The sequence below is a fragment of the Lagenorhynchus albirostris genome, chromosome 16, assembly GCF_949774975.1.
Source record: "Lagenorhynchus albirostris chromosome 16, mLagAlb1.1, whole genome shotgun sequence".
Taxonomy (NCBI): Eukaryota; Metazoa; Chordata; class Mammalia; order Artiodactyla; family Delphinidae; genus Lagenorhynchus; species Lagenorhynchus albirostris.
The window spans coordinates 68,937,872-68,952,866 of NC_083110.1; the positions used below are offsets into that span (position 1 = coordinate 68,937,872).

The window sequence follows — 14,995 nt, forward strand, 5'->3', positions numbered from 1 at the left end:
GAATTTTATCAAATTTTTTTTGTATCTGTTGATTTTCCTCCTTAGTCAAATATTAAACTAACTTTACATTTCCAGAATAATCCCAACCTGATCATAATATGCTATCCTTTACATAAATTGTTGGATTTAGTTTGCTAATATTTAGTTTAGAATTTTTGCATTTTTGTCTATGAGTGAGATTACCCTGTATTTTTCCTTTCTCTTAATGTCCTTGACTGGTTTTGATATCAAGGTTATACCAACCTCATAAAATGGGATGGGGAGTATTCTCTCTCTTTTTTTTATTCTCTGGAAGAATTTATGTGAGATTGGCATTATTTCTTTTTCTACTGTTTGGTAGAATTTACTGGTAGACATCTGATTCTGGAGTTTTCTTTATTAGGAAGCCTTTTAATCATGGATTAGATTCCTTTACTAGCTATCAAACTTAATATTTTTTATTTCTTGTGTCATTCTAGATAACTTTTCCCCTAGGAATTTGTCCATTGCATCTCAAATTTCCAAGTTATTGGTATAAAGTTGTTCATTGTATTCCTTTAAGATTTTTCTTTTTATTTTGAAATAATATCAAACTTAGAGAAAAGTTGCAAAAATAAAGCCATATTTTTATAGATTTCAGTGTACAGATCTTTCACTTCTTTTGTATATGAAATCTAAGTACTTCGTTTTTTTAACGCTATTATAAATTGGATTTTTAAAATATCAATTTCTGATAGTTCATTGCTAGATATACATAGATGGAGATGACTTTTGTGTATTAATCTTATGCCTTTCAGCCTTGCTAAACTCACTTATTAATTCTAGTCGCTTTTGTATAGATTCCTTGTTAGGATGGGTCTAAAGTAGACTTTTTTTCAGGTCTGCATTAGCCCTACTCCAAAGGCATGGCTTTTCTTGGGTGTCTATCGAGTGCTGGGGTATTCAGCAAAGTTTCTTCATTCTGAGGGGTTGGAATTTGGACATCTTCCAGCCTTGTAAGAGGTTTGGTAGTAGCTCTTTTTTTAACTTTGTTAAGACTCACTATATATACGCACAGCTTGGAATTTAGCCAGTTACAAGTGGACCCCTATAGACATCACTTTCTCTGTGTAATGCTCTCAAATTCCAGCTGCTGCCGCTTCCCCAAATTCTGATCTTTGCTCAGAGCTTTGTTTGTTATTCCCCTCCCTGCAGTACAGTTCAGAAAGCACCCGCAAGCAAAAGCAAGTGATTGTGGGCCTTACCTTGTTTTTTTCCTCTTCTCTCAGGGATGATAGTCCTTGCTATGTGTTGTCTAATGTTTGAAAACAATTGTTTGCTGTATTTTTTCCAGTTTAACAGCTGCTTTTGGTGACAAGGCTTGTCCAGTAACCATTTAACTCTATCCTGGGTGAATTTTTTTTTTTAAGTCTTTACTGAATTTGTTTACAGTATCGCTTTTGTTGTTTATGTTCTGGTTTTTTGGTCATGAGGCATGTGGGATCTCAGTTCCCCGACCAGGGATCGAACCCACACCCCCTGCATTGGGAGGCAAAGTCTCAACCACTGGACTGCCAGGGGAGTCCCTGAATATCGTTTTTAAATCCATCATCCTGCTTTTAACTCCATAGTTCAGTTAAGTACCAGCTTTCATGTTGGAAGTTCACTGGAAGAGCCAATAAATTTTAAGCAAATAATAACATGTAACATGGTCTTGTATATATTAATTTTATGGGAGTGACTTTTAAAAAAATTAATTTCAAGTGAATACTATCACATTGGTGATTTATTAATTTGCTAAATAAAGAATAATTACTCAAGTTCTCTGGTACTTCTGTCGTACCTATCATCTTCTACCAAAGGTCCTTCTTTTGGCCAGTTATTGGATATACTTGCTTTAGAGATTTTATTCTTGATTTCTTTTTAAATCCTTTGGAGGTAGAGTCTTTATTCTTACAGGGACAATTATTATTATTTGGATCAGACTAGTATCATGTTTCAGATATAGCCAGCATGCTTCACTACATATTAAAAATATCTAAAATATTATATTTGCTTTTATTGTAAAATAACTTGCTGCACAGGCTTTCTGTCTGGTGATTTGAACATCAAATGAATGATTCCTTGGTGACTTTTAAATGCTCTTTTAACCTTGAGATTCTGTTATTCATCAGCAAATTAAATTCAGCAAGAATGTCTTTAGTACCATCTTAATTGTGTGCATTATATAAGAGGAAAAGCTATCTTTGCCTTTAAGGAGATAAGAATTCCATTGGTGAGGTAATACCTACATATATATAGTAGGTAACAGTTAAAAATTGTGAATGATTAATTTCAGAATGAACAGCAAAACCATAAATGCCTAGGATGCATGGCAGAAGTAGAATGAGAAAGAGTACATCTTGTCACCTTGTGGGAGGGAATATCAGTAAAAGAGAGCCACTGAAGCAGGACAAAGGAGCACACATTGGCAGGAATGTCAGTAAAGAGACCAATTTGGCGGAAGTAGAAAGCTGTTTGGTCTTATTTTTAAAATGTGTGGCAGACTAGATTGTGAACTATAGCAATTTTATCAACAGTGGCATTTCTTTCATCAGTTGCCAGCATGGTGGTAATGTTGGCTGTCCAGATTTGGAAGTTTTGCATAACTAAGGTGCCACCAGTAATTATGTTTTAATGTTTCAGTAGAGTAAAAAATTTTCATGGAAAAATCCATTCATATCATGAGATACATCTGTTTGAAAAGCAGTTTGAACAGAATAGGCTTTTCAGATCTGCCTTTTTGGAGCTAGGTGTTAGAGAAATTCTTTTGAGTTCCGTAGCTCTCCTCTGAGTCTAGTAGATTCTGGTCTTTTGTTCATGTTTAGCTTGTAAGGATCAAGGTCACACTGAAGTTAAGACTCTCTTGCTGCATTGATGTTGAAATCTGGACATGTTCCATGCTGTCTTTTAATTTTTATTCTGGTGTTCGAACAGTAATTCAAAGCACATTAGTTAGTTTTTGTTTAATATTGTTCAAATAAAATCAAATCCTTTGACATGTATACACCAGAATAAAAAAGTTTAAATAAATTTCCTACAAAGTGAAAAAGAAGACTGTAATTTCTTTCCATTGCTATAACCTAAACAAGTTATAGAATATTTCTGTAACTTAGTTTATTAGTGAATATGAAATACGGATAGTCATCTATCTATATGTGAAAATCCCAAATATTGAATTTCAGTGTGTTACAGTTTTCAGTTGTTAAAATTATAGAACAGTACTTTAATATTGCATCATTTTGTTTGAAAGAGTATCAGATACAAGCTGAAAAGCTTTATCTGACTAAGACAGATAAAATCTTTGCTATGTATATTCTCTTTTTGCACTGGCTTATTTTTGAGGCAAAAGTCAGACTCCTGACTGCAATTCCAAGAGCAGTGAAGGAGACATAAATACAACTTTACTTAGGGACAAAGTTAATGTGAGTGTGGAAAATGTATACCATACCATACAACAGTTTTGAAATCTATCAGGTAAAATTTTAAATGTTGTTAGTACTTGATAATCTTCAATAATTTATTCAGTTATTTATAATATTTGATGCCTGGAAAACCTTAGAAATGAACTTTACAGGTATTTTTCTACTTACTTTCTGATCACTGCAGGACCATTCTGATAGCTTTATGCAACATTTTTCTCAGGTCTTCTGAAGGCCATAGTAAGTATGTAGTAAATGCATATAAGATAATTGGATCATCTTTAATGGAGAAAAAAATGAAGCAAAGGAAATTAAATTTAGTCTTAATATTGGACGATATAAGACTTTCCCCCTTTTATCTCATTAGCATGTATTTTATCCATCTCAACAAGGTAGAATTTGACGTGCAAAACGTACATTGTAATAAATGCTTTGTTGGAAATTTTTTTTTAATTTTCAGAGTTGTCAGTGCTGTAAAAATAGCACATGTACTTCTGTGGTTGTTTTAGTGTCACTTTTTTGGTTCATTTTTGGCAGATAAAATAACACAGGAAGATATTGAAGGCATTCTACAGAAATTTACTGGGAATATAATGCAAGTACCTCCTCTGTAAGTTCAATTAATGAATTTGAATAAATGTTTAATTTTATTTTCCAGTGGCTAACATCACTTTAATGAAAAAAGAAAAGAGGAGGGGCTTCCTTTTACTATATGGTGAGGCAGGTTTGATCAAGTAAGGTGAACCTGATTCAGACAGGATGCAGAGCTTCTGACACTCTCTAAGAGGTAGTGGGATGTAGTCTCCTCTGTCTCTGGATATTGCCACAGCCTGACATCTGTGCTCTTCCAGGATTTATTGGTTCTTCTGATTCCATCTGTAGACATCAGGGCAGTTCTGGAGAGCAGAGATGTCACTTTTCCCAGAATTGCTGTGAAGGGACCAGTCCAGTCTGGTACAGGCATCAGAGCTGTGATTCAGAGTCCAGTTGGCACTTCCTGTCAGGTGTTGGGCCCATTCCTTTTGGACCCAGAATCTTATACTTCACAATTCTCGGCAATAAATGAAACAGATGAGAATTATAACTTATTAAAAGTATAATGATATTGATTTACCATTTCGCCATATTTTTGTGTATGTTACCATTTCAAGCAAATTGCTTCTTTTTTTTTTAATGGCTTATAGGATGTGTCAGGATATGTTACTAACAGTTCTTTTAGAATTTAGAATATATTTTGTGTTTTAAAAACATCTTAAGTTTTTTCAAGAACACTGAAATATCTATGGAGAAATGTTTCTTCATAATTTTGGCTCAAATGTGAAGACTTAAAAATTGTAGCAGGATCTGAATAAACATTATTTTGGATCATTATTGTTAAGATAGAGTAAACATTTATAAGAATCGTTTTAGAATTTTCTTCTCTGTGATTGTTCCAAGGATTTTGTGGTCTAGTAAAATTTAATCACACAAAGATAAGATCTGTTATTTGTTTATTTGCTCTTTGTAAACATTCTGGTAACATATTTGAAAATGAATATTATTATAATGGAAATATATTGTTTCAAGGAAATATAGCTGAGATCATTGTGACTGGAGACCCTTAACCCAGAATGAGGACTAGTGAAGACATGAATAGACCATCTCCAGGAAGATGGTTAAAGAGAAATATTGACAACATTGCTCACTGAGTGCCAGAATGAGCTGTATTAGCCTCAAAGATATTTAGGAACTCTATATGTGACACCATTGTGAAGTAGATTAGAAGAAAAAATTAGTTCATTCTTAGAAGGATTTTCAGTTTAAAGAGCTGCTAATCATCCTTTCTTTCCATGCTGTAATCTGGAATTATTCTCTCTTTCTTTCTCAATCTCTCTCTATTCTTCCTCCCTCCTTCTCTTCCTGTCTCCCTCTTGTACCTTGCAAGCTATTCTGCATTAAAGAAAGATGGACAGAGACTTTCAACTTTGATGAAGAGAGGTGAAGTAGTAGAAGCAAAACCTGCCAGGCCAGTTACCGTGTACAGTCTTTCCCTTCAAAAATTCCAGCCACCATTTTTCACATTAGGTAAGATGGAGAAATTTGAAAACATTTGTATTTACATGTGCCTTTATTTTATATTTGGCTACTTTTGTGTAATGTTAATGGATCCCTAGGATATTGGAGATGTTTAAAAATTTGAGTTTAAAGAAGGTTAGAATTTGTTAATACCTTTTTGACAGCACAAATAATGAGAATACCTATAGCTATATGGAGGTTCAGAAATGTCCTAAATAGTGTGAGTTTTTCATATATTATATTATCTTACTATAAAGTTGGAAGTAACATACTTTGGATCTCTATGGGGAAGAATAGGTAAGGAGTACCTGTTTTCAAAATTTTGTATTTTATTATCTTATGGATACTTGTTCCCCATTTTGGCTAGTACCTGATAGTTTACACTCAGTTTTTTATTGACATTAATTTGTCCTTTTAAAACGATGCATTTTCAGTTTTTGGACAAGAAATTCTAAGAGTGGAGTGACCCCCCCCTTCTTTGTCACCAATAAATCACTGCTAAAGATCATGAAAATATAGGAGTAATGGGTAAGGCAGAAGTGTATTCCTAGACATGTGGTAAATTTTAACTCAAGTTATCGATTTGAATTTATCTTAATCCATATTTGAAATAAATTTAAAACCGAAAAAGTTTTTTTCTATTGTTTGGAAATTTTATGATCTCCTAGCTAAAGCCCTGAACGTTTAAGAGCTGTGGAGAATCAAAAGCTGTAGTTCTTATTAATCCTCAGGCTCCCTGAAATTGACCCTGCTCCCAATTTCATGGTGCATACTGAATGGGATTCCTTGTAGACATAATTTCCCAAAACCTTTTTTCCTGAACTTCATTGCTTTTTTTCCCATTGACATTATTATTTAGTGTGTATTAAGTTCCTGTAGATTGTGGGTTTTGTACAATTTTCTTAAAAAGTCACTCCTTAAGTTTCCTGATTCTAAAATATTAGGCGAACAATGAAACAAACATACTAAAAAATGTTTCACTCCATTCCATGAAAATGCGGCCTCTGTGTTGGCACAATAGATATTATCAATGAAAGTAAAAAAAACCTCAAATTTTTCCAGTTGCATTTGTTCACTGGAATTTGTAGTAGTCCAAATTTGACTCTTTTCACCAAAGTCAAATATAGTGCAAGGATGTAGAAATTCCTTCAAATAGCTTTATTTGTATGCTAAGCTAGAACAGAAAGTAGTCCTTTTGTGTGAAAATACAGTTCTTTTCAGGATGTCTTCTGGATGAATAAAAATAATCCAGAGCCCTGCTCTTAACCAATAAACTTGTATTATACTGCGTTAAGAAGATGTTTAGTTATGCATTCAGTTCTGGTACATTGTGTAATTTTAAGTTATTTCATGATTTTTTCAGGAATATTTCCAAGAGAACATTTAAATATGCGGAGTTCTCCATGTAGTATATCACCCCAAACATAATTCCTGTCACTGAAAAGGGTTTTTATGTTTGTTGTGTTTTTTGAGTGTACAAATCTGAAAATATTTTAAAAATCTACAGCTCATGATAGCAAGGCTGAGATGTCTAACCATTTAAAGCCTATTAAATGAAAAAGATGTACAAATCTGAAAATAGTTTTTTAAATCTGCAGCTCATAATAGCAAAGCTGAGATTTCTAACTATTTAAAATCTATTAAATGAACAAGGCTGAAGTATTAAAGTGATATGACTTGCCATGTAATTTAAAATGTGTTCAAGAGTTTCTGCTGTTTGCTTTCTCCACACTCTGACTTTGCAGTCTCACAAACACATATGCTACTGGATGAATAATTTATATTTTAGCGCATAAATGTTTTATCACTCGATTGTTTGCATAGTGCATTTTTACATTTGTTTAGGGGCATCATTTCTATGTAAAGTGGATTTCATAGGCGGTTAGCAATTTACCATGTCACTGTTAACATTCCAGATGTTGAATGTGGAGGAGGTTTTTATATCAGAAGCTTGGTCAGTGACATTGGCAGAGGTAAGCATAAAGATGAATTATGAATTATCATTTAGAGAATAATATTCCTTTTTGATGGGAGGAAGGAATTTTCCGTTTTCCATGTCTCTGAGTACTGGCCTTAGGAACTGGATTCTTGCTGCCCTTCCACCTTCGAAGCGTTATAGGTTTATGGAAGACAGTTATCAGCGTAAGCAGCTGCAGTGAAATGCTTGTAATGGGAGAGAGGAGAAAAAGAGGAATAGAAAATAAAGATGTGAATAATGAATCTCAGGACCAACATTTTTTTCAAGTATAAAATATTTTAACTCAAAGTAAGGATAAGAAGAAAAGATTAAGCCTTCTAAAAGTTATTTTTATCGCTACAAGTCAAATTTTTTTTGAAAACTGGAAGCCATAGTCTTAGAAACAGCCAGGAAGTTGCAGTTCTGGCCCTGCCATTTTCTGGCAGTCGTGACACTGGACAGGTCACATTACCTCATCCGCAAAGTGAGACGAATAGTAACCTCATGGGGTTGTTTCATGGGTTAAATAAGAAGAGTGTGCAACTTCCTTGTAGACTTTAAAGCAGTTTATTAGGTCAGTTATTAAATGTTATTTTGCTCCTTAATCATTTCTTAATCTCAAGGCTCTTGGCTATTATAATGGATAATTACAGTTTTACATTTGAGGTGGTTTTGAGAGGTCTGAATCGAGTTCTGTCATTTGCAAAATTATAGCCGATGAAATACTGAATTACTGGATCGTTTATGTTGCTTCAGTATTTGAATGAAATGCTGAATCATTTGTCTTTTGTTTTCCTTTCACCTTTTGTTGCCATAGAACTGTCTTCCTGTGCCAATGTGCTAGAGCTGACCCGCACCAAACAGGGACCCTTTACACTGGAGGAGCACGCCCTTCCCGAAGACAAATGGACAATTGACGACATTGCACAGTCTCTTGAGCAGTGCTCATCCCTTCTCCCAGCAGAGACGGCACTTAAAAAATCAAAACCTGAGGAGTCTAATGAGCCAGTTTTGAGCTGTGAGTACATAACTCTAAATGAGATAAAGGGAGAAGATGATGTGATTAAGACATTTTAAGTTTGGCTTGGGTTGTCTTCATTTCCTGGTTGACATTTGCATCCTGTGTGCAGAATGACAAGCTGTGTGTGTGCCAAGACAAACGATTCTTTTTTTTTTTTGCATGAGGAAAAATGTCCATCATTTATGGTTTCTACGGTGCACAATTTATCTGCTGTACATTATAAATAGCCTTGCAGTTGTTCAGTTCTTGCTGTACTATAGGATGTTCTTCTAGGATGTTATTATGTTGTTAGATTGGATTCAGGAAAATCAACTTTCTGATTTTGAGCTCTCATCAAAGGCTTTTCCTGTGAAAAAGTTGACCACATTTTCTAATCAGAGGAAAAAAAAAATGAGCTAAATGTTTCTTTGGTGTGACAAAGTGAATGTATATTAGTTTCTTTGACTTTATTTTGGCTTCCTCGTGACTCTGGTTATTGAAATTCCTTAACTATGTTTGAAAAAGCCATTATTTAACTCATGTTTTGGAGAACATTAAGAACATTTCTTTGATAAGGCTGCACTTATCTTGGTAATAGCTGTGTTTGTTTAGATCCTAGAAGCTAATAAACTTTTATTGTAAATATTTGTAGAAGAACCAAATTATTGCTGCTACCACTAATGGAATGTAAATAGAAGACTAAATGTTTAATTAAATTCACCTCTACTCTCCCATTAGCACAGAACAGCTCCTATGGCTTATGTTTTGGCAGCTATGAGATAGTTTCCTGGTTATTTAATCAGTACAGTCGACCACCCTGTACCAGTTTACTAAATAACCTAATTAAAAAAAATTAAGCTAAAGAATGCCTTCAATGAAAAACTTCTTTTCTTTATTCTTTAGTACTTGTTCATACATCTTTATAGGGTATTAATTCCCATGATACTTTGCTTTCAATTTGCTCTTTCAAGTGATGTTTATAGATGCTGAGATTGCTGCCCTGCATTTCCAGTTAATCCCTTCTGCTCTAAATGTTTAAAAACAGTTATTCTCAAACGTTTTCATTCAGATAGCCTACTGAAAGTTCCCTGTCCCTCTCTACCATAGTTTTGAAAACAGTCACATTCTGAAATAGTAAATTTCATATGTAATGAGTACGTCATATTTTTGTTATAGGAAAGCAATATATAATGCAGCATCTGTAGAAATTTTCAAATCCCCCTGCGTTTATCCAAATAAATAGTTTCAAAAGGAAGACTTGTTAAATTTTGCATCATATAAGAGTTTTTACATTTTTATGGATTGTCTTTCTTTTAAAGGTGGTTGCTTTGCAACCTCTAACTTATAAATTTTAAATATGTAAACAAACATGATCTTATTTGTGGTTAACCTAATATAAACTCAACATAAAAAGTTATATGCTTCAATAGAACACTTTCAGCGTATTGGCAACATTTTTCAAGTGGAAATGGAAATATTAAAACATTCTTAGTATGACATAGAAAATTATAAGGAAGATTTAATTATCATAATGCCTTAAATAAAACACCAAACACACAAAGTTGTAAATTGAAGCTTTTACAGTTTTACATATTCATATCTAGTGCCCTGCAGTTTGTGTAACCAAAGGTGGCAGTGGCTGCCTTTTTCTGTTGGAGTGGTACAGGTTACAGTATGTCTTCATACACTGCCAGCTAAGGTCCAAATAGAGGAATATAAAACAACTAGGGCCTCTCTGCTCTATTTCTCAACTTAAAATTTAAAATGTATAATTTACTAATGGAGAAGAGTATAAATTTTTTGAAAAGACAAGTGACTTTTTAAAATGGTAACCAATCTTTTTCTTTTATCGAAAACATTGAAGAAAATGTTGCCAAATGGAAAAATTACCAAATCCTCACCATCCTGATACAGTGACTTCAGAACTTTAATTTCATATTATTCTTTTCCCTTCTTTTGTTCACATAATTACAGTCTGAAGACACCTATACTTTTTTATTGACTATTTTTTAAATTTCATATTCTTTTACTATTTGTATTTAGTTTTGACAATGATTATCTTAATCATATTACTTCAGTTTGTTTAAACCATTTCTCTATTGCTGAATACTTAGGTTATTTTCAATTTTATTAGGGTAAGTTCCTGGGAGTGGGATTATTAGATGGAATAATATGAACAATTTAATTTTCCTTGATGAGTTTGCCTTATTGCTTTCCCAAAGAGTTGTAACATTTTACAGTGTCATCATTTGAGTATGTCAGTTCACTAAAAGTCGACAGCTTTGGGTGGGGGATTTATATGTCGTTGCTCATTTAGTAACTTATACGGGTTCAGAGTTGCTCTGATTTGCCTTTGTGTGACTTTTTCACATACTTTGTTCACTTATGTAAATAAATGTCTTAATGGTTTCTTTATACATTTGTGTGAGTTATTTGTGCAGTAAATACTTGTAGAAGCATTTTCATGGCCTGTTCTTTCTTATTTTAGTTTCATTTTCCATTTTTACTAACCACATTTGCTAATATTAAAAATTCTTCCCCTTTTAGAGTCACCAGATTTATGAGTATGAATAGTTAATATTTATTGAAAACTAAAGATATTATGCTTAACTTTCATAAGCAGCTGTAACTGATCAAGATTCTCTAAAAAGTTTAAGACTCATCCATAAACAAATTAGTTTTCTCTTGAGTCTAGTATTTGAATACCAACTGCTTTGTTTTTTTCATTTTAATCAAAATATTAAAGAAATATCTGTGTCTTATATATTTCTAGGCCTAATTCTTTATGTAATAATAAAGTTGTTTTACTTGTAAGAAAACGTGTTAGAAATTTCTGAAAATGTTTCAACCTGGAACATACAAATGACTTCATTTTGACACTTAGTTTTTTATATTTCTGGAAAATATTATCTTAAAAGTCATCAAAAGTGGTCATAGAATTATTTTATTTACAGTTTTAAGATCCATGAGCATTAAAATAATATAATTTTTTTCTTTGATAATTCAAAATTATAAAATTTGAATAAGGGCTAAACTCACATTTTCCTATACTGACTAGGTCTTTTCTTCTTAAATACTTGAATTAATACAAGCTACTGATCCATCATCAGAAATGATTCATTGTACTACATAAGAAAAGAATGCTTCAGTACGTTAAAAGGTCTTCGGTACATTTTATGCCTCTCTGATCAGTTAGAAATTTGTATCAGACTTACAATGAACATTTAGAGGTTTAATTAGTTCTATTTCAAAAGAAGAAAGTAATTTACCTCATATCATGATGTATATAATAGAAAATTATAATTCAAAAAGCACTCTAAAATATTGAAACATTTAAATAGAGGAATATGATAAATATAAGCTTTATGGCTTGAAATGATTGTAATGGTCTTGTAATTAAATTGAAATAGAAGACTTGTCTTGAAACTGTTTCTTTAAGGTATGTGTGGGCAGTTGTAGCCTGGCCTAATCATTTATTAAATGTAACTTGTTAAACACTTATTACATGGCACTTGAATCAGTAGTGCCTTCATAGTTTCAACTTGAGTTAAAATTCTCTCTTTGAACAGGAATATTGCTGTCCATATTGCTGTTCATGTTCATCTTGCTGTGTTACATAATCATACCAGTAGGAAAGTTGAAGTCAGAAACTATATTTTGCTCCTCTTATTCGTAACTCTTAAAATATAACATATTAAGATGATTTCCGTCTCCGCTAACAGTCAATTTTTGGATCCAGGCAAGTCACTTAATCTTTTTAGGCCTCAGCTTTCTTATATTTAAAACAAAGGAGACAGACTAGTCTATCTCTAAGAACTTTTGCAGAACTAAAATAGGCTGGTGAGTGTAGGTGATTTGTATTTATTCTGTTCAGAGCTTGTTCTTTTTAAGCCTGAATTTTCACGTTCATCAGTTTTGGAAAAGTCTCATCCCTTATCTCTTTGAATATCACATCTTTTCCATCTAGTACTTCTGTTAGATTTATGTCTTCTCATTTTATTGTGTCTAATTACTCTTTCATATTTTCCAGTGCTTTATCTCAGTGCTTCTTCTTGGGGAATTTCCTTGAACCTTTTTCCCAGATATGAATTCATTCTTCTGCTATTTAATTTACTGTTTATGCATGTATTTGTTTCAGCGATTACTGTGGGTTTTTTTTTTTGTTTTTTTTGGTTTTTTTGCGGCACGCGGGCCTCTCACTGTTGTGGCCTCTCCCGCGCAGAGCACAGTCTCCAGACACGCAGGCCCAGCGGCCATGGCTCACAGGCCCAGCCGCTCCGCGGCACGTGGGATCCTCCCGGACCGGGGCACGAACCCGCGTCCCCTGCATCGGCAGGCGGATTCCCAATCTCTGCGCCACCAGGGAAGCCCTACTGTGGTTTCTTAAAGTTTATAGAACATCAACTTCTTTTTTTCAAAATCCTTCTTTTTGTGTGTGTTGTCTTTCATCAGGGCTTTAGTTTAAATATATATCATATATATATATAAGTATCAGTAAAAGTTTTATATGTGTATGTATATAATTTTTACTGATATTTAATATCTATACAGAAACTTGCACATATCATAAATGTATCATCTGAATTTTTACAAAGCAAACATGTGCAACCAACAACCAAATAAAAAAAAAAAAAACAGATCATTACTAGTCCACTAGAGGCCCTCTAGAGGTTCCCCTCCAGTCACTAGCTCCCAGCCCCACCCCACTGCCAAGGGTAACCATATCTAACATTATAGATTGTTAATTTTGTCTGCTTTTGTGCTTTATATAAATAAAGCATACAGTATATACTCTTTCATGTTCGGCTTCTTTTGCTCAAAATTATGTTAGTGAGGTTCTTCCATGTTGTTGCACACGTTCATAGGCCATTCATTCTCATTATTGTTTAGTATTCCATTGTGTGAATATACCTACATTTGTCCATTTTACTGAATGATGGGCACTTGATTAGCTTTTCAATTTTGAGTACTTTTAGCATTCTATTACATCTTACTCATTATTTCTCACTATTGGCTTGTTAATGTTACCTCTTTAAAATTTTTTCTTACTGTTTTCTGTAGAATTTATGATACATGTCTTTAACTTATCACAGATTACCTTCAAATAATACTGTACCACCTCATGTATATTGTAGAAATCTTACAAGAGTATATTTCCATTATCTTCTATTGTTTGTGCTGTTTTCATACTTTTTACTTTTACATATATTATAAACTCTATAATATATTGGGTTTTTTCTGTTGTTGATGATCTTTATTTTTACTTTATTGCTTTAGACCGGGGTCAGCAAACATTTTCATTGTTTTGTGAAAGTAGCCCTTGACAATACACATAAATGAGTGGATGTGGTTATGTTCCAATAAAACTATATTTACCTTCATGTTGTAGCTTGCTGGCCCCTGACTGTCAGTTATCTCCTAAAAAGATTTCTAAAACTTTTATATTTATGCACATTCTGCTGTTCTTCATTTTTTAATGTAGATCCAAATTTCTATCTGGTATCATACTCCTTTCTGAGTAATTTCCTTTAACATTTCTTATAACACAAGTCTGAGAGCAATGAATTTTCTCAGCTTTTGTTTGTCTGAAAAGTGTTTTTTTTTTTTACCTTTGTCTTTTGAAAGATATTTTTGCTGGATATATAAATCTGGATTGTTAACTTTTTTTTTCTTTCCATTCAGCACTTTAATGTTGTTAATTATCTTCTGGCTTGTTTAGTTTCTAGCTACCTTCAAGGTTTTATCTTTGGTTCAAGGTTTTTATCTGTGGTTTTTGGCTGTTTGACTCTGATGTGTCTAGGTGTGTTTTCCTTTGTGTTTATCCTTGTGAGGGCTTCTCAATTTCTTGCATTTTCAGTTTATTTTCATCAATTTTGAAAAATTCTCAGCCGTTATCTTTTCAAATATTTATTCTACTCCTTGCTCTCGCTTTTCTCCTGAGACTCAAATTATTATGTTGAACCTTTCGATATTGGTGCATACCTCTTGGATGCTCTGCTCTTTTTTTAAAAACTTGTATTTCAGTTTGGACAATTTCTGTTGACCTGTCTTCAAGTTCACTGATTCTTTTCTCAGCCATATCTAGTGTGCTGATACACTTGCTAAAAAAATTCTTCATCTCTGATATCACGTTTTTTAATTCAGTGTTTTTTTCCGGTTTCCATCTCTCTACTGAAATTCCCTATTTCTTCATGCATGTTGTCTACCTTTTCCACTATATAGGTCCATTATATTAATCAAAGTTATTTTAAAGTCTTTGATATTTCTGACACCTGGGTCATGCCTATTTCTGTTGATTGCTTTGTTACATACAGTCTTTTTTATTACTTATGTGTATGTTTCATATTTCTTGATTGAATGCCAAATATTGTGTATAAATATACATTGAAATAAATAAATTCAGAGATGGGCACACATCTTCTGTCGGGCCATTAGTGTGGGGATTGGGGCAGTCTAGTCAGTAGTTGAAAAAGGTTTGGGTTTATTGTTGTTATATTTACTGCCAGTGTACCAGACTTCCAATCACTGTAGGAGTGGTCTGCTGCTACTTTGTGTTTAGTGGGC

General features: G+C 33.2%; 1 protein-coding gene across 1 annotated transcript in view; it reads left to right on the plus strand.

The window, feature by feature from the left end:
• Positions 1-10,848, plus strand: part of TRUB1 (TruB pseudouridine synthase family member 1) — a 30,306-nt gene extending 19,458 nt beyond the window's left edge. Inside the window, exons 5-8 of the mRNA XM_060125552.1 lie at positions 3,957-4,029; positions 5,344-5,483; positions 7,391-7,447; positions 8,249-10,848. Of these exons, the coding sequence (XP_059981535.1) occupies positions 3,957-4,029; positions 5,344-5,483; positions 7,391-7,447; positions 8,249-8,508 (530 nt within the window). The 3' untranslated portion in view covers positions 8,509-10,848. The remainder of the gene's footprint in view (positions 1-3,956; positions 4,030-5,343; positions 5,484-7,390; positions 7,448-8,248) is intronic.
• Positions 10,849-14,995: the final 4,147 nt, after the last annotated feature.